Source organism: Mauremys reevesii, linkage group 1 (assembly GCF_016161935.1).
Source record: "Mauremys reevesii isolate NIE-2019 linkage group 1, ASM1616193v1, whole genome shotgun sequence".
NCBI classification, from domain to species: Eukaryota; Metazoa; Chordata; order Testudines; family Geoemydidae; genus Mauremys; species Mauremys reevesii.
In genome coordinates, this window is record NC_052623.1 from 348,873,673 (window position 1) to 348,899,184 (window position 25,512).

A 25,512-nucleotide genomic window follows, 5' to 3' on the forward strand; every position below is an offset into this window, starting at 1 on the left:
GACAAATTGCTTATGGATAACTGGGTGTATGTCTGGTAAGTAAGTTAGTGCCAGTGTTGGTAGCCAAATAAATTACCCCACAATGACTGTTCTAGGCGTAGCATGACCAGATGTCCCGATTTATAGGGACAGTCACAATATTTGGGGCTTTTTCTTAAATAGGCGCCTATTACCCCCCACCCTCATCCCAATTTTTCATACTTTCTGTCTGGTCACCCTATCTGGGTGGGGGCAGGGGATGGGGGGAATTGACAGTTGTTACAATGTCTGTGACAGTGTGATTCCAGTATGGTAAGGAGCTTCCCTCTGCCTGAACTGGTCTACCATAATGCTCATTTTTAAACCACCTCCGGCTTTGTCTTCTCCAACTTGATAGTGTTGTCTTTAGCTCAACACCATAGACTATGTTGTAGTGGCAACAAAAACCACAGAGAGGAGGAAACACAATGTCATTCATGGCTAAAGACTCTGTCACCCAGCGAATAGACCTAGCAGGAATGATGCGCAACAGAGACCGATAGTAATTAACACATTAGAAATAAAAGGTCCTAATGGTTTTCTTATGGCTGCTGCCATCTTGGGTTGGTAAAAGCCATGTTAACAATATCGAGCTAATCAGCAACCAGGGTCAGCAGGCAGTAGCCTTTGCAACAATCCATTATTGATGAAGGCTGATAGTTACAAAGATGGCTATTAAACGATAATCAGGCCCACGTAGCAAGAGAGGCATGTGCTAATGCATGCTGGAGTAGGGGAAAGGCCTCCTCTTGCTGTTCTATAGCAGAGTTCTCAAACTGTGGTTCATGGCACGTTTGGCAACGCACAGAGAGTTGGTAGGTCGCATGGGGCTGGCTTTCCTCATTTCCAGCTGCTGAATCCCATGAGAACATAGCTAAAAATACACTCAGTACTCTTCTGGGATGTCTTTTCATGGGTGGCACGAGACTCCTCCATCTGGGGAGGCTGGGCACGCCCAGACCATGGCTCTGCCCCGATGCCCACCTCCATGCGGCCTCCTCCTCTCGAAGCCCCACCCACACTCCTCCCCCAGTGGCCCAGTTGGCCGGCCGCTCACCACCTGGGCACGCCTCCTCCCCCGGCCCCCATGAGGGCGGAGCGGGAATGGGCAGAGGCAGAGGGAGGGCGGGGCCTCGTGGGAAAGAGAACAAGTGAAAGCAGGGCCTCAGAACAGAGCGCGGGGGGGGGCCACAACCGGGGCTACGGCCAGTGTGCCCTTTTGGCCTCTTATACCTGCTGCCCACGTGTCTTTTCCATGTTAGCAGCAGCTGTAGCTGCCATGAGGAAGTGATTGTGAATGGGAAGAGTGCCAGTCAGGACGATCACAAATGAGAATGGGAGGCATCTGAGAGACAAACTTTATTCCAGCAGCAGACAAATGTAGGGCTGGAAAAGACCTCGAGAGATCATCTGGTCCAGCCACCTGTGCTGTACCAGGACAAGATATACCTAGAGCAATGGAGCAATAATACTCAGACTGTGGTTCGTGAGCCGCAAGTGTCTCTTTAATGAGTCTCCTGTGGCGCTTTGCAGCACATGATAGTAAAACACTGTGTGATCTAATTATTAACTAGTCTAAGTTATTAAGTTATTTTACTATGTTATTAACCAAATGTTATCAAATTGCACTAAGTAATACACCCTTATTTGCTGTGAGAATAATATATATATTTATATATAAACTAAATATTTCCCCATCATACTGTTTAAATATGAATAGTACTATCGTAAAAGAAACAATGGAATGTTGATCGCTAATTTGGCTCCTGAACTGCTGAGGTCTGAGTGTTAGTGTTCTAAACCATCCCTGACAAGTGTTTGTCTAACTTATTCATAGAAAACCTCCAGTGATGGGGATTTTGCAACCTGACTTGGCAACTTATTCCAGTACTTAATCATTCCTTTTGTCAGAAAAAAAATGCCTAATATTGAACCTAAATCTCCCTTGCTGCAGATTAAGCTGATTGCTGGATATGGAGAACAATTGATCTCAACCCCTGTAACAGGGTTGATTTATAACAACACTGCATAAGAGGATAGTGATTCATAATAATGTAGAGGGCTTGTGAAATCCTCTGCACTACATGGGAGTGGAATCCTGGCCTCATTGAAATCACTGCCCAAACGCACACTGACTTCAGTGGGGCCAGGATTTCACCCCTGGTGGGCAGCTCTACAGGTGACCTCATGCTTATGGTCCAGTTGTGCATAAGTTCTTTTTCTGCTCCTGTGCTCTTCTTTTCACTATGTGCCAACTAGTCAGTTCCCCCCGTCTCTCTCTCTTTCCCAAGCATCACAGTCTTTGAAGAGACAGAACATATGGCTTCAAATCCATTTAGCACCAGCAGCTTCTCAATGTTTCTGTGAAAGAAACATTTTTCTCCATTGTGACAGTCCAGCAGGGAGGCTAGGCCTCCATTGCTTCTTTCTGCTGTGGTTCTAATAGCATTTGAACTTGGGTCAGACCCTCATGTCGTGTAAATCAGCTTTAGTGCTGCTATGATGCTTTACACCAGATGAGGATCTGGTCCTGTGTGTGTCACTCTCCCTACAACACTTGGCAGACGGCATTTGTGAGAGGCAAGAAATTCCAGAGTAGGATACATGATTATAAATACTTTACGCACTCGAGGTCTACTAGGTGGCTATTGTTGTTATGCTGGCAAGGAAAGTGCCTAAAGTGTTTTGTTCCTTCATTTGCAAGGCGAAATGATAGAACCTACTGCATGGAAGAGCTGTGTTAAGTATGAGTCTGAAGGAAATGGGGTCTATGCAATTCCGGCAAAGAATTGGGAAGCACTAGGTTTAGCATATGGGATCAGCTTGTACTAAGCTTAAGTCGACCTAAGTTACATCAGCATACAGTCGCTGCAGTAATTACATCGCTCATGTGTGTCTTCACTTGGCTCCTTGTGTCGGCGGTGCTCCTCCTCACTAGAAGCGCTCGTATCAATCGTACTGTCATTTTGGGGCATTGTGGGATGGCTCCTGAAAGCCAGTAACAGTCGATGTAAGCAACCCAGTGTCTACACTGACACTGCATCGACCTAACTGCATCGACATTGACTCTCCGTCTCTCGCGGAGGTGGAGTTATTAAGTCATTGTAGCGGGGCAGTTACGTTACCAGGAGAGAAATTTTAGTGTAGACATTTCCAGAGTTAGGTCAACGTAAGCTGCCTTGCGTCAACCTAACTGTGTAGAATCATAGAAACATAGAATATTAGAGTCAGAAGAGATCTCAGGAGGTATCTAGTCCAATCCCCTGCTCAAAGCAGGACCAACACCAACTAAATCATCCCAGCCAGGGCTTTGTCAAGACAGGCCTTAAAAACTTTTAAGGATGGAGATTCCACCACCTCCCTAGGTAACCCATTCCAGTGCTTCACCACCCTCATAGTGAAATAGTGTTTCCTAATATCCAACCTAGACCTCCCCCCTGCAACCTGCGACATTACTTCTTGTTCTGTCTTGTTCTATGTAGTGTAGGCCAAGTCTTAATGATTCAAAAGAAGGCAAAGACCTTCCCCCAAAGTACCTAGTCAGTTGTACAATGGTGTTTTTTCAAGGCTGGGATGGGTTGTATACCGGGTGCAATTCCCTTTTAACCCCAGCATGTAGTCACTGTGATCCGATTCCTCTACCTCTGCTGGCTGTGGGTGTTGTGGTAGTGAAGACTGAATTGAAAGCCCCATCTACACCTGCTGTAACAGAATCAGGGGATCCAATTATAACACTTTTTGTCCCCTGAGCTGGGTACAACATAGTTAGAAGTCGTAGTGTTGGTGAGGGCTGACCCTGTCCCCATAATTGGGTTAAATCCTTATATTGTCCAAGATTTTAGCTTAGTTCTGAGAACATGATGGGTTCCCATCCACACTGCAACTTCTAAGTGTGCTGTAACCAGGCTGGGAGACAACATAGCTGGAGCCCCAGACTCAGTTACAATTGTAGCATGGGCAGGGCTGGAATGTGACTAGCCCCACGCTGGTCGTTTTTAAGATAATGTCAGTCACACAGTATTTATGGATCTGTTTCCTTGGCAAAGCAGGTTTATCTGGCTCACCAGATTTTATTTTGATTGATGAAAAAGATTTCTCACCCCAAGCCAGCCCTTGAACACGGACACTTACACTAGGTACCCAGTGGGGCTCTTATTTCAAGATGCTGGAGTGTGGGCAAGATCATACTTAGAGGTACTATGCAGTCACCATATCTATACTCCCACTCTTCAGCAATAGGACCCTAGAACCTTCTCTGGTTTGGACCTTTCATTTCTAATTTAGGGTCAAAGCCCTGAGTAAAGACATCGGGCAAAACTTCCACTGACTTTAGTAATAGAAGTTTTACCTGAGTGAGGACCTCTGGCTTTGGCCCAGTAAAGATCCTTCTCCAAGCACTGACCAGGTATTAGCTGGAAGTACTCAAGCCACTCTGCTCATGCGTGCAAGCTGTATGCTCCTGCATGTAACAGGAGATGCTGGAATCCCCGATTTCACACAACGTTATAGCCAGGCATTTGGAGAAAAAGCTCAGAAGGATCAGACTAAACCATTCAGGGTGGTTTTAGTTCTTAAGTTTCAGTTCAGCTCTCTGACCAAACTTTTAGAAAGTCACAATTAGCTAAGAATGAGATCCCGGTTCCCAGGGATCAGGTCTTACTGGGTTTGCTGAGTGTTCTCCTTAGGTGGATTTGCTTTTGTCACCGGTCACGTTCTTAGAAAAGTCTGAGCACCTTGTATAAACATTTCTCTGCCTCTCCATGCCTCGGCGCCCAGCCCTCTTTTGAGTAGTTTCAGGTTGATTCTATTGATTGTGTGGATTCTGAATGCCAGCAACCATCAGGACTGTTTGACACCTTCCCTGCCCCACACAAAGAAATTCCCTGTGTTGCTGAAGAACTGGCTGTAGGCTCTTTGGCCTGGTCTACACTGGGGGGGGATCGAACTAAGTTACGCGACTTCAGCTATGTGAATAACGTAGCTGAAGTCGATATACTTAGATCTACTTACTGTGGTGTCTTCACTACAGTGAGTCGACTGCTGCCGCTCCCCCGTCGACTCTGCTTGCTCCTCTCACCGAGCTGGAGTACAGGGGTCGATGGGAGAGTGCTCGGGGATCAATTTATCGCGTTTAGACTAGACACGATAAATCGATCCCTGCTGGATCGATCGCTGCCCGCCGATCCAGCTGGTATAGGCTTTGAGCAGCTCCAAGACCTCAGCATACTGGGAGTCGGAGGCCAGATTCCAGCTCTCAGTGGGATCACTGACCACCAATCCGGCCGGTCATGAAGTGCTAATCTGAATGGTGGCTGCTCTCCAGAAAACCCTACCTTAAACTGCCAAGGAGCCACTGAGCAAAATCCTAATTCTAATTGCAGTCTTCCATGGTTTGCAAAGCTACTATGTGAACAGCTGCCAGCCTTTTTGGTTTTATCTGGAGATTTACAAATGTGTCTACCCAACCATGAATGTAGGATGAGCGTAAAGAAATTGTACACATGTGCCCAGCATAGAGTCTGTCACTACAGATGTCTCCCACTGCGGAACAGAGTATAATAGAGTCACCTCCATCACTCCCATTTGATGAAAATATGGGTGAATCATTGGAAACATAGAATCTGCCAGTCTGGATCAAACCCAGCTAGTCCAGTGTCCTGTCTCTGACCATTACCAGCATGAGATACTTCAGAAGAAGGTGCAAGAACCTCACACTAGGCAGATGTGGGATAATGTGTCTTCCACACCATCCCAAAGCCCATAAAATTGAGGCTAAATCAGCCCAACCACGGAAGTGAATGCAAGATCTGGACACCTCTGGAAATTCAACTCTCAGGACTGTTGGCAAAATCTCAGCTATATTGATGAAGCGGAGATGCTGCCTCTCATGTAGAGGCCAGACCATAGAGGGCTTTATATGTCTATGTTAACTCTTTGAATTGGGCTCAGAGTACATAGGAAGCAAGGCTAGTGCAAGTTTTGAAACCGAAATGCTATCAGGGCCTGACCCAAAGGCCAGTGAAGTCAATGTGTCAGTCTTTTCATAGATTCCAGCAAGCTTTGAATCAAGCCTCTAGTTAGTACACCATGAGATGGGATGAGCCCATGTACTACTGAAGTGATACTATCTTCTCTGCAAAATGAGTCTTTTATTGTGCAAAGTCTTTGCCACTCAGTACGCTTACACAAGACATCTTCAGGTCTTCTGAGCTCCGACCATGCCTAATACCTTATGAGCTAGAGCTATCATGGAATTGCTTCACTCATCACCCACATGCAGCTACCTCTGGGGTGCGTGGAAGGCGGCAGCTGTTTAACAGCAAGCAGCAGCACTTCATAACAAGTTTACAAGAGGTAGCGAAGAATATCGTCCCTGTAGCTTGGCTGAATGTGGGCAGGATATAATGCTCTATATTGCAATCTGTTTAGAAACATTCAGCACATTTGCAGGTGCATCTGGGGCTTGATACAGAAGAGACATGGAACGTGTGTAAGGGAACAAGTAGGGGTGGAAATATGTGCTACCGCACAGGCAAACCCACACATAGTCTACTAAGGATCGTTGCATCAGGCAGAGCAACCATGGGTGATGGCATCGCACCAGGCGTCGCTAGCGAAGTTCCCAGATCTGGCTCAGTGGGATTTGCATGCTAAAATGGCTTGAAAAGTGCCGAAGAAATAAACATCATCTTTCCTGGGGCTGTCCTTGCTTTTCCATTCACATCTGTTTAAAATGTTTCTCGCTCTGTGGCTGGCAGTAAGCTCCCATATGCCAGCCAGCTAATGTGCTCATAGAAGCCAGCTGGGTTCCATGCAGTACATCGCTGCCGGTAAGTGCACTGACAGACTTTTTATTGAAACTGCAGATGATTGGTAGGGTGGGGAGACAATGGAAAAAGTCCAGTGACAGCTACTGTTTGCAGGTCCACCAGTTTGGAGCCCGTTCTGCAGTCCTTACTCAATTGGGACAGTGTCATCTAGCGGTTAGGGCACAGGAATGAAAGCCAGAGCTGGGTTCTGTTGGTAGCTCAGCCACTGAGCTGCTGTACAACTTTGGGCAAGTCACTTTCCTTTTCTGTGCTTCTGTTTCCTCACATACTTTTTGCCCTGTCTATTTAGCTCAGTGGTGCCCAATCTCTTCCTTTTGTGCCCCTCCCACCTTTACCAGTAATGGAATCTGTCCACACCTCCTTCCCCCGTTCCTGCACAGTCACAGCTTCCTCAGATGAGGCACTTGGGCTGACGGCAAGCTTGGGGTGGAGCTGCGGCTGGGGTTGGAGCTGGGCTGGGGGCAGAGCTGGGGGCAGAGTGGAGCTGTGGCTGGGGGGGTGGAGCTGGGCTCGGGGCGGAGCTGGATTGGGGCAGAGCAGGGGGTGGAGTGGAGCTGCTGCTGGGGCTGGATCAGTGCTGGGTGCTGCTCCCTCCTCGCCCCTCATGGGGGCTGGCCCGGGCCCCACTGCATGTCCCCTCCTACGTTCCTCTGTCTCTCCCCTCCCGGGTGGGCATGCCCCACACTTTGAAGACCACAGATCTAGACCATAAACTCTGTGGGGCAGGAATTGTCTCTGATGTATGTACAATATCTAGCACCATGGAGACTTAATCTCTGTATGGGCCTAAGACATCACTGTAGTACAGATAACGGTTGCTGGAGCACCCACAAAAAAACATTAGCGGGTGCTTAGCACTCACAGGCAGCCGGCTTCCTCCCGCCTCCCAGCGTCTCCTGCCTGCTGGTGGCCCTGCTCATCAGCTCTTCCCCCTCGTCTCCCTGCCCCGCGCCTCCTGCCCACCACAATCAGCTGTTCTGCGACGTGCAGGAGGCGCTGGGAGGGAAGAGGAGGGGCGGGGATGGGGCGCGCTCGGGGAAGGGGGCGGAACTGGGTGGAAAGAGGCGGGATGGGGTGGAGCAGGGGTGGGGCCTTGAGGAAAGGGGTGGAGTGGGGGCAGGGTTAGGGTGGGGACTTGCAGGAAGTGGGTGGAGTGGGGGTAGGGTCTAGGATGAGCTGGGGTTGAGCACCGCCAGGGACAGAAGAAACCAGCTCCCATGGCACATTCTACACTTTTTACTCACCTCTGACTAGATAATCGTGATGGTCCCTTCTGGCCTTAAAGTCTCTGAGGCAGCGTTATCTGGTGGTTAGAGCCCAGGACTGTGAGTTTGCTCAAAACAAGTGTAATAGCTACATTGGCCAAAACACTGCGTCTTGAACCCAGGTCTTCCAGAACCAAAAAAACACGAGTTACCACAGCTTGCCCTACTTGGTCTATAACAGATTCACATCGTCTGTGGATTGAGCACAGAGTGGGACCTGTATCATATTCCCCAATGGATTACATAAAAATACAATGTTCTCAGAACTTGCCAAAAATTGTAGTGACCACCAGGCTGGTGGCATTCAGTCAAATGCTGTGAGAAAAGAGCGTTTCCTCCATGTAGTGTGTGAAAGCGAATGTAGGATAATTGAAATAAAAAGCATAACCTCCCTGGCCTCTGGTTGATTCTCGCTGACCCGAGTCGCAGCTAATTGATGTTGAAATCCAGTTGAGTGCATCTGCTCGACGTCTGAACTCCTTTTGACATTGTGACAGCTGTAGATCTGTCTCGCAGGGCATAGGGGGAAGGGATCAAGCGCTTGGAATATTTTTCAGGCCTGAGGACTGACTGACTGTCTTCTGAGGACAAACTGAGAGAGAGACATCAGGCAATGAATCGAGGGCAGAGGGTAACGTCTCTTCCCTTGGCATTGACCTTTTAATTATTAGCTCCATGGAAACTGTTTGTGGTGATGAGGGTTGGGGTTTTAGTATAAGATGTGCCTGTTAAAAGATAAGTGATTCCATTTAAAAAAAAATCCAGCGAGAACAAGAATTTAGGGCTTCATTCACCACCGTATTGCTCTGGCTTATAACTATGGAACTCCATTGTTTTCAATGGAGCTACTCCAGTATGACTCCAGTATAACACAGTGATGATACCTTTTGTCATAGGTCTCACCCCCACTTAGAGCTGTTGGGTTCCAAAATGGGGACCTGCATGGACTCTTCTAAAATCCTAGTTTAGATCTGGTAAAAGCTGCCACCACCCAATAATGTACGTGTATTGGGACACAGTCCTTCCCCAAAATCCTTGGGGATCCCAAGAGCCCCAAATCCATGGAGTTCTTACACCCAGGAGAAATAAACCATTGGATCCAACTACAGACTGAGAATTCACCCAAGGAAAGATCAACCAAGTCCTTAACAGAAAAGATTTATTAAAGAATAAAAGAAAGTAACTGTCTCTGTAATACCAAGATGGAACAATACACAGGGTCTAAATTTATTAATCTCTGGAGAGAATAATTAAAGAAATTCTGTAGCAAAACACAGAATTGCAAATACAGAAATAAAAGTATAAGAATACTAGTTCCTTGCTAATACTCACTAGCTTGAATAGAAGAATTTATTGCAGAAACCTGGGAGGACTGGATTAAGATGTCTAGAGACTCTCTAACACAAAGAACAGAAAAAAAAAACTTCCCTCCACAGAGATTTGAAAATCTCTTGTCCCTGATTGGTCCTCTGGTCAGGTGTTCACAGGTACTGCTTGTTAACCCTTTACAGGTAAAAAACAAACCTTAACCCTTAACTAACTGTTTATGACACCTTTAAACCTGAGAGACTTTAACTTGCCCAAGACTTTCTCGCATCAAGTATATTTACAAAAACATTTAGGATTCAAATTTAATCTGGGCTGCAGAGTCGATAATTAATTTATATAATACTTACCATTTATATAGTGTTTTGCATGTTCAAAACACCTTATGCACATTAATTAGCCCTGTCTAACCTTTGTGGCTCTGTGGCCATCATTCCCTGTAATACCCAAGTGTCTGACAATCTGTAATGCACTTACTCTCACACTGCCTCTCTGAGATAGGGAAGTGCTGTTGTTCAAAGGGGAAACTGAGGCACAGGGTGAAGTGACTTGCACAGGGTTATACAGGAAGTCTGCAACAGAGCAGGGAATTGAACCTAGATGGGTGGCAGCTAATGCCCTAATAACTGAACCATCCTTCTCCCAAGCCCCCTTTGCAGATAGGGAAACTGAGGCAGAAAAGTAACTTCCTCAAGGTTACATAGTGAATCTGCGATGCCCAATTTATTAGCAGGACCTGCAGGGAACCACATTCAGGGCAGCAAGGCTGGCCAGCACAGTTATCCTTTTGTGACAGCTCTGTGTTGTGAAGAATAGCTACAGCCAAACTCTGGGCCCTCACTGGCAGCGTCAGCGTCAAAACACCTGTTGCCTGGATTGTACAGGAATTGCTTTTGGTTGTGGGCTGGCCATCTGCCTGGAGGGGATCACACAGACACTCTGAAAGGGAAGGTGGATGGCAGTCTGTGGCCTGCAAGGTGTTGACTTCAAAGAAAAGATTACACTGTCTGCTCTGAACAGCGGGCATAGAGTGGAGGAGGGAACAATGAAGCAGAACCCGGGAAGGAGCTCTGGTTTAAAAGCTCCTGAACTAAATCCCATCTTAGTTAAGAATCAGCTTATGATCTCTGTTGGCATTTCTATGCAGGAGAGGACAGGGTTAGCGTGCCATGAAGATCTTGTGAGAAAAGCCCTGGCCTGGTACTCACTATATATAAGTTCAAATCTCAGCTTTGCATGACCTTGGCCAAGTCATTTGGTTTCCCTGGGTATGTCCACACTAAATACTAAGCCCTGGCTCTTTCTCAGGTTTGAGCTCAACTCCCCTCTCTGTCCACAAACAAATCAGTCTGACTAGAGTCAGCAAGCACTTAGGTCCTGGGTTCTAGGACCCTGCTAGGAGTCAGAGCCTGTTTCCTGCTGTGGCTTGGGTCCAAGCCATGTCACTTTGCAATGTGGATGCAGGTCAAACCACAGACCCAAGTCAGGAGATCTGTGTAGTGCAGTATGGATGCATTAACATGGCTGTGAGACCCAGGTCCAACGATTATAAACCCGGGTTTACAATGCAGTGTGGACACTCAAGCATGTGCTGGGAAACACACGCCCAGGTCTCACAGAGCTTGGTTCACAATGCAGTGTAGGCATACCCTAAATACTTCAGTCCCTCATCTGTAAAACAGGGATGATGATAATCCTTTCTCTTGTCAGTTTAGATTGCAAGGTCTTTGGAGCAGCGACTCTCTTTTACTAAAAAACAAAAAACCAACGAGGAGTCCTTGTGGCACCTTAGAGACTAACAAATTTATTTGGGCATAAGCTTTCATGGGCTAAAACCCACTTCATCAGATGCATGAAGTGAAAAATACAGGAGTAGGCATAAAGGATGGGGGTTGCTTTACCAAGGTCAGTCAAATGAGATAAATCAATTAACAGCAGGATACCAAGGGAGGAAAAATAACTTCTGAAGTGGTAAGAGAGTGGCCCATTACAGACAGTTGACAAGAAGGTGTGAGTAACAGTAGGGGGTAATTAGTATTGGGGAAATTAAGTTTAGGTTTTGTAATGACCCAACCACATCCAGCCTTTATTCAGGCCTAATCCGATGGTATCCAGTTTACAAATTAATTCCAGTTCTGCAGCTTCACATTGGAATCTGTTTTTGAAGTTTTTTTTGTTGAAGAATTGCCAGTTTGAGGTCTGTTATTGAGTGACCAGGGCGATTGAGGTGTTCTTCTACTGGTTTTTTAATGTTATGATTCCTGATGTCAGATTTGTGTCCATTTATTCTTTTGCACAGAGACTGTCCGGTTTGGCCAATGTACGTGGCAGAGGGGCATGGCTGGCACCTGACTCTTGTACAGTGCTTAGCACAATGAAGCCCTGATCTCAATTGGGGCCTTTTTCTAATGTAATAAAAATAAGAAATAATCATAACACGGTGCATCCTTAACTTTGACATTTCCTGAGCTCCAAGTGCTTGGCTGTAATGTTGGAATACGTCCTGTAGATGCTGTTGGTGGGGGATGGTGGATCCCTGCTTGTTATCTTTGAGTCTCCAGATCTTGTGCTTTGGCCTCAAAAACTTTGCTGTTTCTTGTGTGTGTTGGGGAAAGGGCTCTTGTGACCTTAAGCACAGAAGATAATAGGGGCAAAGTCCTACTGGATCATCCAGTCCATCTCCCGGTCGGCACAGGATTGCTCCCTGGAGGATAGTCTCTTGTGCTTCGCCCAGATGGGTCTCAAAGGTGGATGGTTTGGTGGGTGAGATGCAAAGCCTGCAATGCAGGAAACCCAGATGTGGTTCTCCATTCTGCCACAGACCTCCCGGAAACAAGGCACCCAGTTCAGCCACGGAGGCGCCTAAGCCCTTCTCCTCGGCATTGCATTCCTGGCTAGTTTAGACAGCTCCCTGCTCAGCCGGCTGGCTCCTGAGGGTCCCTTTCGTAGCTGCCTAACTCTCCCCATGCGTTGTATGGGGAGCCTGGGTGGCTAGCTCAGGGCTGTGGATTCTGCCAGGCAGTAGGCTGTCAGGAGTGAGGCACTGCAAAGCTGAGCAGAGCAGCGCAGAAGTATCTTTGAGGAACGGGGCCTCGGTTGCCATCTATAAATGCGGATAACAGCCCTGCCCTACCTGATGGGCTGTTGTGAGGATCAATACAATGAAGACTGTGAGTTGCTCAGGTACTATGGTAATGGGGCAGTGGAAGGGCCTAAGAGATATAGACTAGGTAGAAGTGATCCCTTCCTTCAGGAGGTTATTCTGCAGTCTCAGACAAGTCATGGGCCAGACAATTTTCCTGATATGCAGCCAGAACTCTCCCTTTTCTCAGTGTTCTCCCCTAGCTTCTAGCCGCATCCCCATGTATCGCACTGTGTAACTTCTCTCCTTCCTTGGTAGATATTTGTGGGCTGTTAGCAGATCCCCCAGTTCTTTAATCATTCCTTAGCCAAATTATGCATAGTTAGCTCATTCAGGTGAGTAGTGTATGTCCCTGAATGATTCATATATTGGTCAGTGGTTATTGCTTAGAGGTTTTTAAGGTCAGGCTTGACGAAGCCCTGGCTGGGATGATTTATTTGGGGATTGGTCCTGCTTTGAGCAGGGGGTTGGACTAGATGACCTCCTGAGGTCTCTTCCAACCCTGATATTCTATGATTCTATGATTGCGCCTTTCCTGGGTGAGTAGGTCTCTCAGGGATGTCTACATAGCAATTAGATACCCACAGGTGGCCTATGCCGGCTGGCTTGGGGTTGGAGCCTGGGCTCTAGGCCCTGAGGATTCAAGAGCTTTGGCTTCTGCCCAAACCTTGAAGTCCACACAGCAATGAAACAGCCCACAGCATGAGCCCTGCAAGCCCAAGTCAGCTGGCATGAGCCAGCCGCGGGTGCCTAGCTGCAGTGTAGACATACCCTAAATGTCTGATTTCAGTGAAGCTGAGGCTAGTCCATTTTTGCAACAGGGCCCGATCCAATGTCTATTGAAGCCGATGGAAAAACTTCCCTTGACTTTAGCGGGCTCCGGCTCAGGCGTATGCGTAGGAGTTGTTAAAATATCTGCCCAGGAGGCAAAGTTTGTGAGCATGCTAAGGAAACGGGCCTGTCAGTGAGGTAATTGCTAGGAGTTAATGGGAGCTGCAGTGGGCAGCGCTGCTGGGGAAGCCTAACAACCGAGCATTGTCTCCCTTTAAGCTGCTTGACTTTCATTTCACATGTGTGACGGTCACGCTTCCCCCTTGGCCCGCTCCGCACAACAACCGAGGGATTGTGGTATAAATGTCATCGGCGGTGCCCTTCCACTCGGAGAAGGTGCCCCGGAGGGTCTGACGCTGCGCCGTCAGCATCTGGGAATGTCTCTGTCAGCATTCAGGCATGAAACGTTTCTCTCTCACGTTATCGGGCTTTTCCTACTGACCCTGCCGGGTATTCCCAGGGATTGCATCACTCCAGCATGCTCTTGTGAACAGATGAGGAAGGGGAGAATGGGTGCGCACCCTCTGTCTGCCTGTGAAGCACATGCCATTTGCTTGGGAGGGAGCGGTGTTGTCTGGGGGTTAAAATGTGGGGTGGGCGTGGTTGGCACGCTGGAAAAATGTGAAATGTAGACAGTCAGGATTCCTAGGTTCCTTTCCCAGCTCTGCCAACGACTCACTTTGTGATTAATTAGACAGTTAGTTAATCTTACTATGCCTCAGTTTACTCTGCTGTGACTGATTAATGCTTTTAAAGTGCTTTGAGATCCTGGAGTAAAAGCACTATGTATATACAATCATTATTAGCAGTTATCTTTCTAGGAGCACCCTTACCCATGCTGTTTTCTTAATATTCATGCCAGACCAGTGTGCTCTGAGATTTCCAATGTGTTCCCATAACTGAACAGTGTGGAGGCTGCAGCAACCAGCAGCAACTCAGCCGTAGAGCTCAACACGGGCTGGATTCCTGCTTCCCCTGGTCCCTGTGGCCGTCTGTCCCTATGGAGAATTTACTCACCTTCATCCCCAGGCTTGAGATGCCCGAGTGCCATAGGCTCGCATTGGCTTTTTCGATTCCTTGCAGAAATGTGGATGCCAGCATAGCCCTCTGCTCAGTGTGTGTTATGTATCCCCCCCACAGTGGCTCCCAATTTCAGTCTCCCAGCTGCAGAGTCTGACTTTTCAGCTCAAGATGTTGAGATTCATAGAAGTGTAGCACTGGAGGGGACCTCGAGAGGTCATCTAGTCCAGTCCCAGCACTCAAGGCAGGACTACATAATAACAAGACCATTCCTCACAGGTGTTTCTCTAATCTGCTCTAAAATATCCAGTGATGGAGATTCCACAACCTCCCTAGGCAATTGATTCCAGTGCTTAACTACGCTGGCAGTTAGGAAGTTTTTCCTAATGTCCAACCTAAACCGCCCTTGCTGCAATTTAAGCCCATTGCTTCTTGTCCTGTCCTCAGAGGTTAAGGAGAGCAATTTCCCCCCCTCCTTCTTGTAACAACCTTTGATGTCATCCAGTTAGTTCTGAGGGTTCCCTGGTGTGTCAGCCCCAGTGGCAGCTGTCACAAACACACTTCTTTTAACTCATTAAAGGCTGAAAGCTACTGGCACAGATTCTATTTTGCTGCACAGCCTCTGTTGCCTGCTTGCTCACTTTCTGCCATGCTGATTCTCATGAACGAGGAAACCTGCCCCATAGTATTCAGGAAGCTGCAACCTTCTCCTCTAACTCCCGCCTTAAAATGTACCCGTGTTGTATATTGGTACTTCTGCAAATCACTCCAGGGGCAAGACAAGCCTTTCGTTAAACTCTCTTTTACTGTTACTTCTTCCTCCCAGTCACTCCTTGTCTTCTCCACCCTGTTGCCACCAGACCACTCTCCTGGGGCAGAGACAGTCTTCTTTGTTACGTAGCTCTACAGTGCCTCGCATGATAGGACCCTGATCCTCGATCTGGCTTCCTCAGCACTCCCATGTGAAAAACAAGAATACCAGGCTAAATGCAGGGTGACTCATTGTCACACTAAACACCCATCTGGCTAGTGGCCTGGAAAATACCAGCCATCAAAGGGTTACTCGTCCTCAGACATGCATTTCAGTGGAATGACTCACTCTGGGCGCTGGCAGCAGAGACCCTGGTAGGTGCAGAGACACGCTGGGCTCTCCCTGCAAGATAAATTCCGACTGTGGCCGTACAAGGCCCGAATGCAGAAAGCTGTCAGTGTGCCCTAAGCACAGAGGCTGCCACCGAGTAGCCCTCACTTCTCACGCCAGCCATCAGTCAGTGCAGGGAACGATGGAGTTTTGCCGTTTGGGGCAATATATTTAAAGTCTCCGCGGGATGCCAGCAGGAGAAACTTTCGGACCAGTTTCCCTTGATAAAAGCTGTAGCCCCTTGACAGCTCCTGAGTTGTATACCCCTCTGTGTAAGGAAAGTCTTAATGCTCCCAAGGACCTGCCTTTCCCAGAGCCCGGGGGTCTCAACTTTTTTCTTTCGGAGGCCCACTCCAACGTGCTGTAAAAACTCCCTGGCCCAGCTGTGCCACAGTAATTGATTTTCTGCATGTAAAACCAGGGCTGGCGTTAGGGGGTAGCAAGCAGGGCAATTGCCTGGAGGACCCCGTGCCACAGGAGCCCCCACAAAGCTACATTGCTCAGGCTTCGGCTTCAGCCTTGGGTGGCAGGGCTCAGGGCCCCGGGCTTCAGCCCCATGCGATGGGGCTTTGGCTTTCTGCCCTGGACCCCAGCAAGTCTAATACTGTCCCTGCTTGGTGGACCCCTGAAACCTGCTCGTGGCCTGCCAGAGGGCCCCGGACTGCTGCCATAGCCCACGCAGCGGAGAGGAACATGGATTGCAATGCACATGTTGCACTTTCATCAGGCTAGAGTTTCATGTCCGTGAGGTGGGTGCTTTGCCCTCCTCAGCTGCCGTGACAAAGCAGCCTGGTCTCAAAGACAAAAGGAGCCATGCAAATATACAGAACAATCAGGGCGATTCATTCCAGCGCTGCCCTGTCATGTGCAGAGCCTTTTCCTGCAAGACATGGCACATCTTCCATTCCCATCAGCTTCGGTGTGAGTTGAGAGTGCCCAGTATTGTGCAGGATCGGGCCCTTAGTTTACACTGGAGCTGAAGTAAAACCTAGTGGGGAGGGAACCACTAAATAAGATCACCCCTCCCCCGCTTAACCCTTTGCTCATGTCTGGACTCAAGCCAAACTGATGTATGTTTCACACACCCCGCTACATTAAAAGAACATTATTAAGGTTGCAAAGTCAAGGATTCAAAAGTTAGGAAATGGTAGAATTACAGGTGCCAGCATAACCTTAATTTAGCCCCTTTGTGTGTATTCACTGTGATACAGTCTTTAATGATAATACATTACACCCTGTGTGTGGACATTATGATATAGTCTTTAGTTAAATTTTTTTTGCCCTATTAGTCCCACTTTTCCAACTTGAATTTGGCTCCTTTTCAGATCTGCATTCTTTGGGCAGATTTTCACAAGGCTGGCGAAAGGCACATCCTGACACAAAAACCCTACCCTTCTGCTCAGTCCCTGCTCCAAAGCCTGGTGGCATGAGAACTGCTCAAAGAAAAGGTCGCCAGAATTGTTTAATAGAGGCAAAACTATATCTCTTTCTCCAGCCTCGTTTAGCTGAATTGGTTTAGCTGAAAATTTCCAGGAAATTTCATTTGGAGGCAGACACCCAGCATGGAAAATTTTAGCCCAAACGATTACTGTTTAGCAAAGTTATAAGCAACTGAAAACAGGATCTGATCATGGGAAGGGTTGGGCACCTTAAACAGAGCTACCAATCCCACCTATGACAGGATCTGGAAATTCATCTCCTAAGCCATAGGCCCGGTTTCTATTCCTTTCTCTCTCTTTCTCCTGCCTATGTTGATGTGACACTCTGTATCTCGGGCGAACACCCTGCACCCCCATATTCATCCTTATAATATGATTGTGTGGTATCCAATGCAAAGTTTGTCATATCGGGTGTCTTTGGAAGGCTCATAATGCACTGAGCACTGTTGTTATAGTGATGTGATAGGTTGTAATTTCACGTATATAGTTATGAGGCTGAAAATGTGTCCTCATGGCTTAAAACAAGTCCAGGCAAAACTCTCCAGGAGCAGAGGGGCAGTTCACACCTCATCAGGGCATGTATGATACAAACCGAGCCCAGCCTCAGAGGAACAAAGGACACTGGCCTAGGCAGCAACAAAGGATCTGTTGAACTCTTGAGTCAGTCACCCCCACTTCCCTTTGTCAGTTCGGGACTGTGATGAGGTAATGCTCACCTGACTCTGAAGGTGGGGGAGGGGCAAAGCCAAGAGGTAAGAAAGGACATGATGAAAGGGAGAGACATTTGCCATGCTCTCTCTCTTCCACCTCCATCTACAGACACCACCACCAAACGACGGAAGTGCTCATCAAAGTAGAGAGCCTGGCTGAAGGGCAGCCAGCCAGTCTGTGGTGAGAAACATCTAAGTTTGTAAGGGCACTGAAAGATCAGCTTAGAATGCATTTTGCTTTTATTTCATTTGACAAAATCTGACTTGTTGTGCTTTCACTTATAATCACTTAAAATCTATAAATGTGTTTGTTTAGTCTACCTGAAGCAGTGTGTTTGGTTTGAAGCATGTCAGAGACTCCCTTTGGGATAACAAGCCTGGTACATGTCAATTTCTTTGTTAAACTGACAAACTCATATAAGCTTGCAGCGTCCAGCGGACATAACTGAACACTGCAAGACAGAGGTTCCTAGGGTTGTGTCTGGGACCAGAGATATTGGCTAGTGTCATTCGGTTGCACAATCCAAGCAGCGGCTGGTCAAAAGTGCTCACGCACAAAGCTGGGAGCAGCTTACATGCTAGAGGCTGTGTGTGAACAGCCCAGGAGTGGGGGTTCTCACAGCAGAGCAGGGTAAGGCTGGCTCCCAGAGTCAAGGATTGGAGTGACCTAGCAGATCTAGCAGAAGTCTGAAGGAATGCCTAACATAGTGAATGCTAATGGGAAGGGAGTAGGTTTACAAGATAAAAATAAAAAAAGAACAAGTTAAAAATCACTTAGAAAAGTTAGATGCCTGCAAGTCACCAGGGCCTGATGAAATGCATCCTAGAATACTCAAGGAGCTAATAGAGGAGGTATCTGAGCCTCTAGCTATTATCTTTGGAAAATCATGGGAGATGGGAGAGATTCCAGAAGACTGGAAAAGGGCAAATATAGTGCCCATCTATAAAGAGGGAAATAAAAACAACCCAGGAAACTACAGACCAGTTAGTTTAACTTCTGTGCCAGGGAAGATAATGGAGTGAGTAATTAAGGAAATCATCTGCAAACACTTAGAAGGTGGTAAGGTGATAGGGAATAGCCAGCATGGATTTGTAAAGATCAAATCGTGTCAAACCAATCTGATAGCTTTCTTTGATAGGATAACGAGTCTTGTGGATAAGGGAGAAGTGGTGGATGTGGTATACCTAGACTTTAGTAAGGCATTTGATACGGTCTCGCATGATATGCTGGATAACTGTACTCAGAGAGTAGTTATTAATGGTTCCCAATCCTGCTGGAAAGGTATAACAAGTGGGGTTCCGTAAGGCTCTGTTTTGGAACCGTCTCTGTTCAATATCTTCATCAATGACTTAGATATTGGCATAGAAAGTACGCTTATTAAGTTTGCAGATGATACCAAACTGGGAGGGATTGCAACTGCTTTGGAGGACAGGGTCATAATTCAAAATGATCTGGACAAATTGGAGAAATGGTCTGAGGTAAACCGGATGAAGTTTAACAAAGACAAATGCAAAGTGCTCCACTTAGGAAGGAACAATCAGTTTCACACATACAGAATGGGAAGAGACTGTCTAGGAAGGATACGGCAGAAAGGGGTCTAGGGGTTATAGTGGACCACAAGCTAAATATGAGTCAACAGTGTGATGCTGTTGCAAAAAAAGTAATCCTGATTCTGGGATGCATTAACAAGTGTGTGGTGAGCAAGACATGAGAAGTCATTCTTCCACTCTATTCTGCGCTGGTTAGGCCTCAACTGGAGTATTGTGTCCAGTTCTGGGCACCGCATTTCAAGAAAGATGTGGAGAAATTGGAGAGGGTCCAGAGAAGAGCAACAAGAATGATTAAAGGTCTTGAGAACATGACCTATGAAGGAAGGCTGAAAGAACTGGGTTTGTTTAGTTTGGAAAAGAGAAGACTGAGAGGGGACATGATAGCAGTTTTCAGGTATCTAAAAGGGTGTCATAAGGAGGAGGGAGAAAACTTGTTCACCCTAGCCTGTAAGGATAGAACAAGAAGCAATGGGCTTAAACTGCAGCAAGGGAGGTTTAGGTTGGACATTAGGAAAAAGTTCCTAACTGTCAGGGTGGTTAAACACTGGAATAAATTGTCTAGGGAGGTTGTGGAATCTCCATCTCTGGAGATATTTAAGAGTAGGTTAGATAAATGTCTATCAGGGATGGTCTAGACAGTATTTGGTCCTGCCATGAGGGCAAGGGACTGGACTCGATGACCTCTCGAGGTCCCTTCCAGTCCTAGAATCTATGAATCTATGAATCACCGGTCCAGATAACACCAGGGGAACATCACAGTTGGCAATTTACAGATGCAGAGGCCTGGTAGCCTGCTAACCTCTCAGCCTCCTTCACCTCCAGCACAAGAGTTTCCTCTCTAGCGGTTGACATGGCAACCTACCACACTCCCTACTCCCCTTCAGACTCTCCATCCACTTATATAGCATTTTCTAGGAGCAAATGGCCAACTACACCCTCATTGTGATGTAGAAGGATCCACTCGCACCTCCACTGGGTCTCACTGCCCTACTTCTTCCATGTATAAATGAGAGGCAGCGTGGCTTACTGGACTGACAGCTGGGAACTCCCGCGTGCTATTCCCAGTCTTGATGGTGACTTGATGTAGGATATAGGCCAAATGAAGTTATCTCTCTGAACCTCAGTTTCCCCATCTGTAAAAGGGTGGTAGTAATGCTTACTTACCCCCTCAGGGGTGTTAGTATTAGCTAGTGTCTGCAAAGTGCTTTAAGAATGAAAAGCAAAGATTACACCCTAGAGCAAAACATGGGACTGCAGCGTCCCCAGTGATGTGAACTCCCACCCTGCCTTTATTCTTGTAACACCCGCTATTAGGTTTCCCTCATTGTTCTAAATGCCAAGAAACGCTCCAGGAAGTAGCGAATGTCTAGCACATGCTGCCAGGGAGAGCTGGTCTCAGAGGTCTGGGAAAGCATTCAAACTCTTGGGTGCTTTTCTGGACCAAACCCTAAATCTGAACCTCCCATCACTGCTAAAATACAAGGGCACCACCTGATCACTGTCTCTGTCTCTATTAGTAGCATTGTCTCTGAAACAGTCATGGAATGCTTTCTGCAGAAACGTAACAGTGGATTAAATCTCAGTTATTGCCAGATTGGAAAAGGGGGAAAGGGAGAGACAAATCATCAAAATAACATTTGGGAAGGGTTTACAAATTGGATGCGGATCAGTAGGAGGTGCTCAGGGCTCCCCTCGTCTGATCCAAAGCACATTGAAGTTGGTGGAAAGAGTCCCACTGATTTCAAATGGACCTTGGATCAGACCCCAGATCACCAGCTGGAGGGATGACTAAGAAATTCCATTGCAATGGGTAATTTGTTTGCAATGAAATCGCCAGCTTCAATGCAGAATCAAGAGAAATATTGGCCACACAGCTTGATGGGACATTTGTGCTCTTCTTCAGGTTTCCTTTGTATAAAAACTCCAGGTCTGGAAATATTTGATTTCTATCACCCTGGATTACCCTATTTGTCACTCTTTTGGACAAGCTCCTTCATGAATTCTGCCAGGCTGTCCCGTATGCCTGTAAATACCTGCAAAGCCACTATCCTCCCCTAAATCTGTCCTTAAAACCTACCTACGCCACGATGCCTGCAAAAGACTTGACAATGGTTAGGCAACAGGTGTGCTGCAGCCGCTGCCCCACTATTCATAACTGTTCCCTTGTCCCCTGTATCCAAATAGTGTCTCCTATCTTACACTTAGATTGCAAGCTTTTGGGGGGCAGGGGCTGTCATTTCATTATATAGTTGTCCAGCACCTAACACAGTGGGGCCCTGGTCGCTAGGTGCTACTGTAATACAAATAATAAACATCTAGGGAGTGAGGCTTATTGGCTCAGATCCTCAAAGGTATTTAGGCACCCAACTCCCATTGGAATCAATGGGAGTTAGATGCCGAAATATCATTGAAGATCTGGGCCCTTGCCATTAAAGCGGTGAGAATTTGACTTGTACGTTTCTTTTCTTTTCTTTAGACCAAAGATGCTCTTTTCACCATTCTCAAGGACCTAAGGCCAGAGGACCACTTCAATATTATTGGTTTTTCTGACCGAATCAAGGTCTGGCAACAGGACCGTATGGTGCCAGTGACTCCAACCAACATAAGAGATGCCAAAAAGTACATCCATAGCATATCACCTACTGGAGGTAGGCTATGGAGACCCAGATGGGATTGACTTGTTCCTTTGATTAATTTACACCAGCCTGAGACCTTGCAGATCTCTCAGGGAACACCAGGTGGAATTATCAAAAGGGTTCTCAGCACTGGCCTCGCTGTCGGAGTCAATAGGAACTTTGCTGTTCATTTCCCTGGTAGCAGATTTAGCCCACTGCTGAGCATATTTGAAAATCCCACCCTCTGACTTCTCATCACACAAGCTTCCCAACTATCTAAACTAGCTGTTCTCAAACTGTAGCCTACAGAGAGCTGGTTGGTCACATGGTGCTGGCTCCTCCTCCTTGTTTCCAGCTGCTAAGCAACTGTTAAGGGGCAGCTGGAGATACATTCAAGGCTTTCTTAATGTTAATTTAGCATGCAAGTAGTTGCAGGAGCTGCCACAGGGATTGCAAATGGGAGGGAAGGTGTCTTTGTTCCGTGTTTGACTTGCTGTTTCTACAGTGCCTAGCTCAGAGGGGTCTTGATCCATGACTAGGGATCCTAGTGCTACTGTAACAAAATAAATAAATAATAAGCCTCTAATTGTAATAGAAGAGGAGGTATTTGGTGCAATGATCTCTCTGTTAAGCTGTGGTCCACAGTATAAATGTGTTTGGGAACCCCAGTAACCTAATGTACTTCTTGGAGACTCATCATCAGTTTAATGTCTAAGCACCAAATTACCTGCACAAAGCCCTGTAAAATGATCTCTAGAAATTCTGGGAAGACAAGAGACTCCAGCTGGCCAAAGATCTGCAAGGGCTTCCCCTACTTTTCCTTATCAGCCTAAACAATGAGCATTCGTTCTAACTGAAGCATTCCAAAGGAAAAATGAGCAAACAGGATGGTCTGTTGCACTGCCTGTACTAAGTAGCTAAAGAGTTCAGGAAGAGGCGGGGTGGGGTGGGGGACATGCCTAGCTAAGCAATTACCAAAGGTGATTATCAAATGAACAAAGCATGTTATCCCAGAGGTATCATAGGAGAACCAAGCAAGGGCCAGCTGAGCCTGCATTGAGTGGATATGACTAATTACAGCTCAAAACAAAGGGAAATAATTAACGGCATGCCAAACTTTGAAGTTTGAAAAAAAGAGATGTATTGATTGTCTATCTCAGCGGGTGTACCATTCTGATTTGCTTCTTTAATGTGTCTGGTTTAGCAAACAGATGTTGGCTGGGTGTCTTCACATCAGTATTTGTACACCTACCTACCTACCCACAAATGAGCCCTTTACTGCAAAATGATTTTGGGGGGGAAAAATCACTGCTTTCAGTCTTCAGTGCTATTTTGCTGAGTTATGGTTTAAAAAGGATACTGGTAAGCATGTGGGATTTCTTTCCTCTGTTTTTGAAAAACAAGTGACACTCTGTATCTCGGGGGAACACCCTGCACCCCCACGTTCAGCCTTATAATATGATAGTGTGGTATCCAATGCAAAGTCTGTCATGTCGGGTGTCTTCGGAAGGCTCATGATGCCTTATAATATGATTGTTGTTACAGTGATGTTATAGGTTGTAATTTCATGTATATAGTTATGAGGTTAAAAATGTGTCCTCATGGCTTAAAACAAGGTCAGGCTCCAAAAATCCATATGGGGTTCTGGGTTTAGATTCCCAACTTCTAACATTCAAGACTGGAGCCAGGATTTCGCTTCAGGACTGACTCTAGTATTTTTAGCCTTGTTTTCCACCTCCTCTGTTGCAGTCACTGGAGTGGCAAATGTTGTATTTGTAGTGGTGCCGGTTGACAGAGATACAGGTGGAGGTGGAGTAACAGAGCCCGCTTACAGGAACAATACTGTTTTTGAGGGAAAGGGCACATCACAATGAGTAGAATGTATCAGATGTTTGCAAGCTGTTGAGATTTTCTTGTCAGCTATTTGCACTGCACATAGTCAGGGCTAGATGACCTCCTGAGGTCCCTTCCAATCCTGATATTCTATTTTATGAAAATAAACTCATGACTTTGCTGCATTCCCAGGAACTAATATTAATGAGGCTGTCCAGACGAGTGCAAAGCTGCTTAACAATTACATCGCTCAGAACGACATTGACGCCAGGAGCGTCTCCCTGATCATCCTCCTGACAGACGGGCGGCCCACGGTTGGGGAGACGCTCTCCTCTAAGATCCTCAGCAACACCAAGGAGACCATCCGTGAGAAATTCTGCCTTTTCACCATTGGCATTGGCAACGACGTCGACTACAAGCTTCTGGAGAGGATGTCCCTGGAGAACTGCGGCATGATGCGGCGGATCCAGGAGGAGGAGGATGCAGCCGCACAGCTAAAAGGGTTTGTTGAGCTTCGCCCTGGGTGCACTGGGGCCTTGGACGAGATTGGGTCACCCCTGTGGGCCTGGGTTTGGCGAGGAGGGACCTCAGATAAATTCACAGTAGAGACAGGCTCTAGCTGCGGATGGTGGATCTAGATTTCGGCTTTCCCAGGGAACTTGTTTATAAAGATATGGTCCGTTAGCAAAATGTAGGTGCCAATACAAGCCCCTCCCCCTCAAAAACTTGGGGCTGTTACAGGTTTGATGGTGGGTGAGAGGTGTCGCTCAGATAAGCCCTTACAAGTCTGGGCATGGATGGTGTCTGTAGCCCAGGGATTCTCACAACAATTTTTTTGGTGGCCTCAGAGTGCAGCCACCAACTCTTGTTGGTGGCTGCTCTGACAATTTTTCCTAAAATACTTAATTAATTTTAGGAAAAACAAATAAATATGCACATACACGTGTCTAAATCAGTGTAATTTATTTAAGTAGAATTTTTTTTTGCAGATTCAATAATAAAAATAATGTACAGTTGTCTCTATTCTTTACTGACCCTAAACAGAACAGGAACACAAATAAGGTGCTTTGCATGTTCTTATCTTTTTTCTTGTTGTGGCTTTTGCTTTTTTGGTTGCTTTTTTTAAAGACTTCCTAGTTACTAAGTCTGCTGGGCAAAGTGAGATTAACAAACATACAAATATCACTTTTCATAGCAGACTTACTCAGCCCAGGCAAACCTGGGGACAGATTAAGCCCTGGATTGCGAGGTGGATATGGAGGCAGCAGGGGCCAGGAGCACTGGGGGAGGCAGTGAGGACCAGGGGTGATGGAGGGGGGTTGACCTTGGGACCAGAGCCCAACCCTGTACTGCCAGGAAATGGCGCCTGAAGCCCCATGGCTGGAGCCTGCCACCTGCCACCCCAGGGCTGGAGCCTGACCCCACCAGCGGTGGGCAGGTGGGGAACTCACTGGCTGTCTGTTCCTCCAGCTTTTGTGTCTCCAGAGGTGGGCAGGGCCCAACCACTGCTGGTGGCCCTGGGGGAGGAGGCTGCTGCTTTGCCGCTCCCCACCCCCACCAAAACACTGCCCAGGAGGCTGTGGACGCAAGAAAAGTCCACAGTGGCTGCATTTGAGAAATGCTGCCCTAACCTCTGTTTGCCATAAGCTGACGATGGGCAACAGGGGATGGCTCACTTGTTCAGTTCACTGTTCTGTTCATTCCCTCTGGGGCACCTGGCATTGGCCACTGTCGGAAGACAGGCTACTGGGCTAGATGGATCTTTGGTCTGACCTAGTATGGCCATTCCTA

General features: G+C 47.0%; 1 protein-coding gene across 2 annotated transcripts in view; it reads left to right on the top strand.

Moving 5' to 3' along the window:
- ITIH5 (inter-alpha-trypsin inhibitor heavy chain 5) overlaps nucleotides 1-25,512 on the top strand; it is a 65,963-nt gene that overhangs the window by 27,946 nt on the left and 12,505 nt on the right. For both annotated transcript variants that reach the window (XM_039519607.1, XM_039519606.1), the window contains 2 exons: nucleotides 21,750-21,921; nucleotides 23,914-24,223. In XM_039519607.1, the coding sequence (XP_039375541.1) occupies nucleotides 21,750-21,921; nucleotides 23,914-24,223 (482 nt within the window). The remainder of the gene's footprint in view (nucleotides 1-21,749; nucleotides 21,922-23,913; nucleotides 24,224-25,512) is intronic.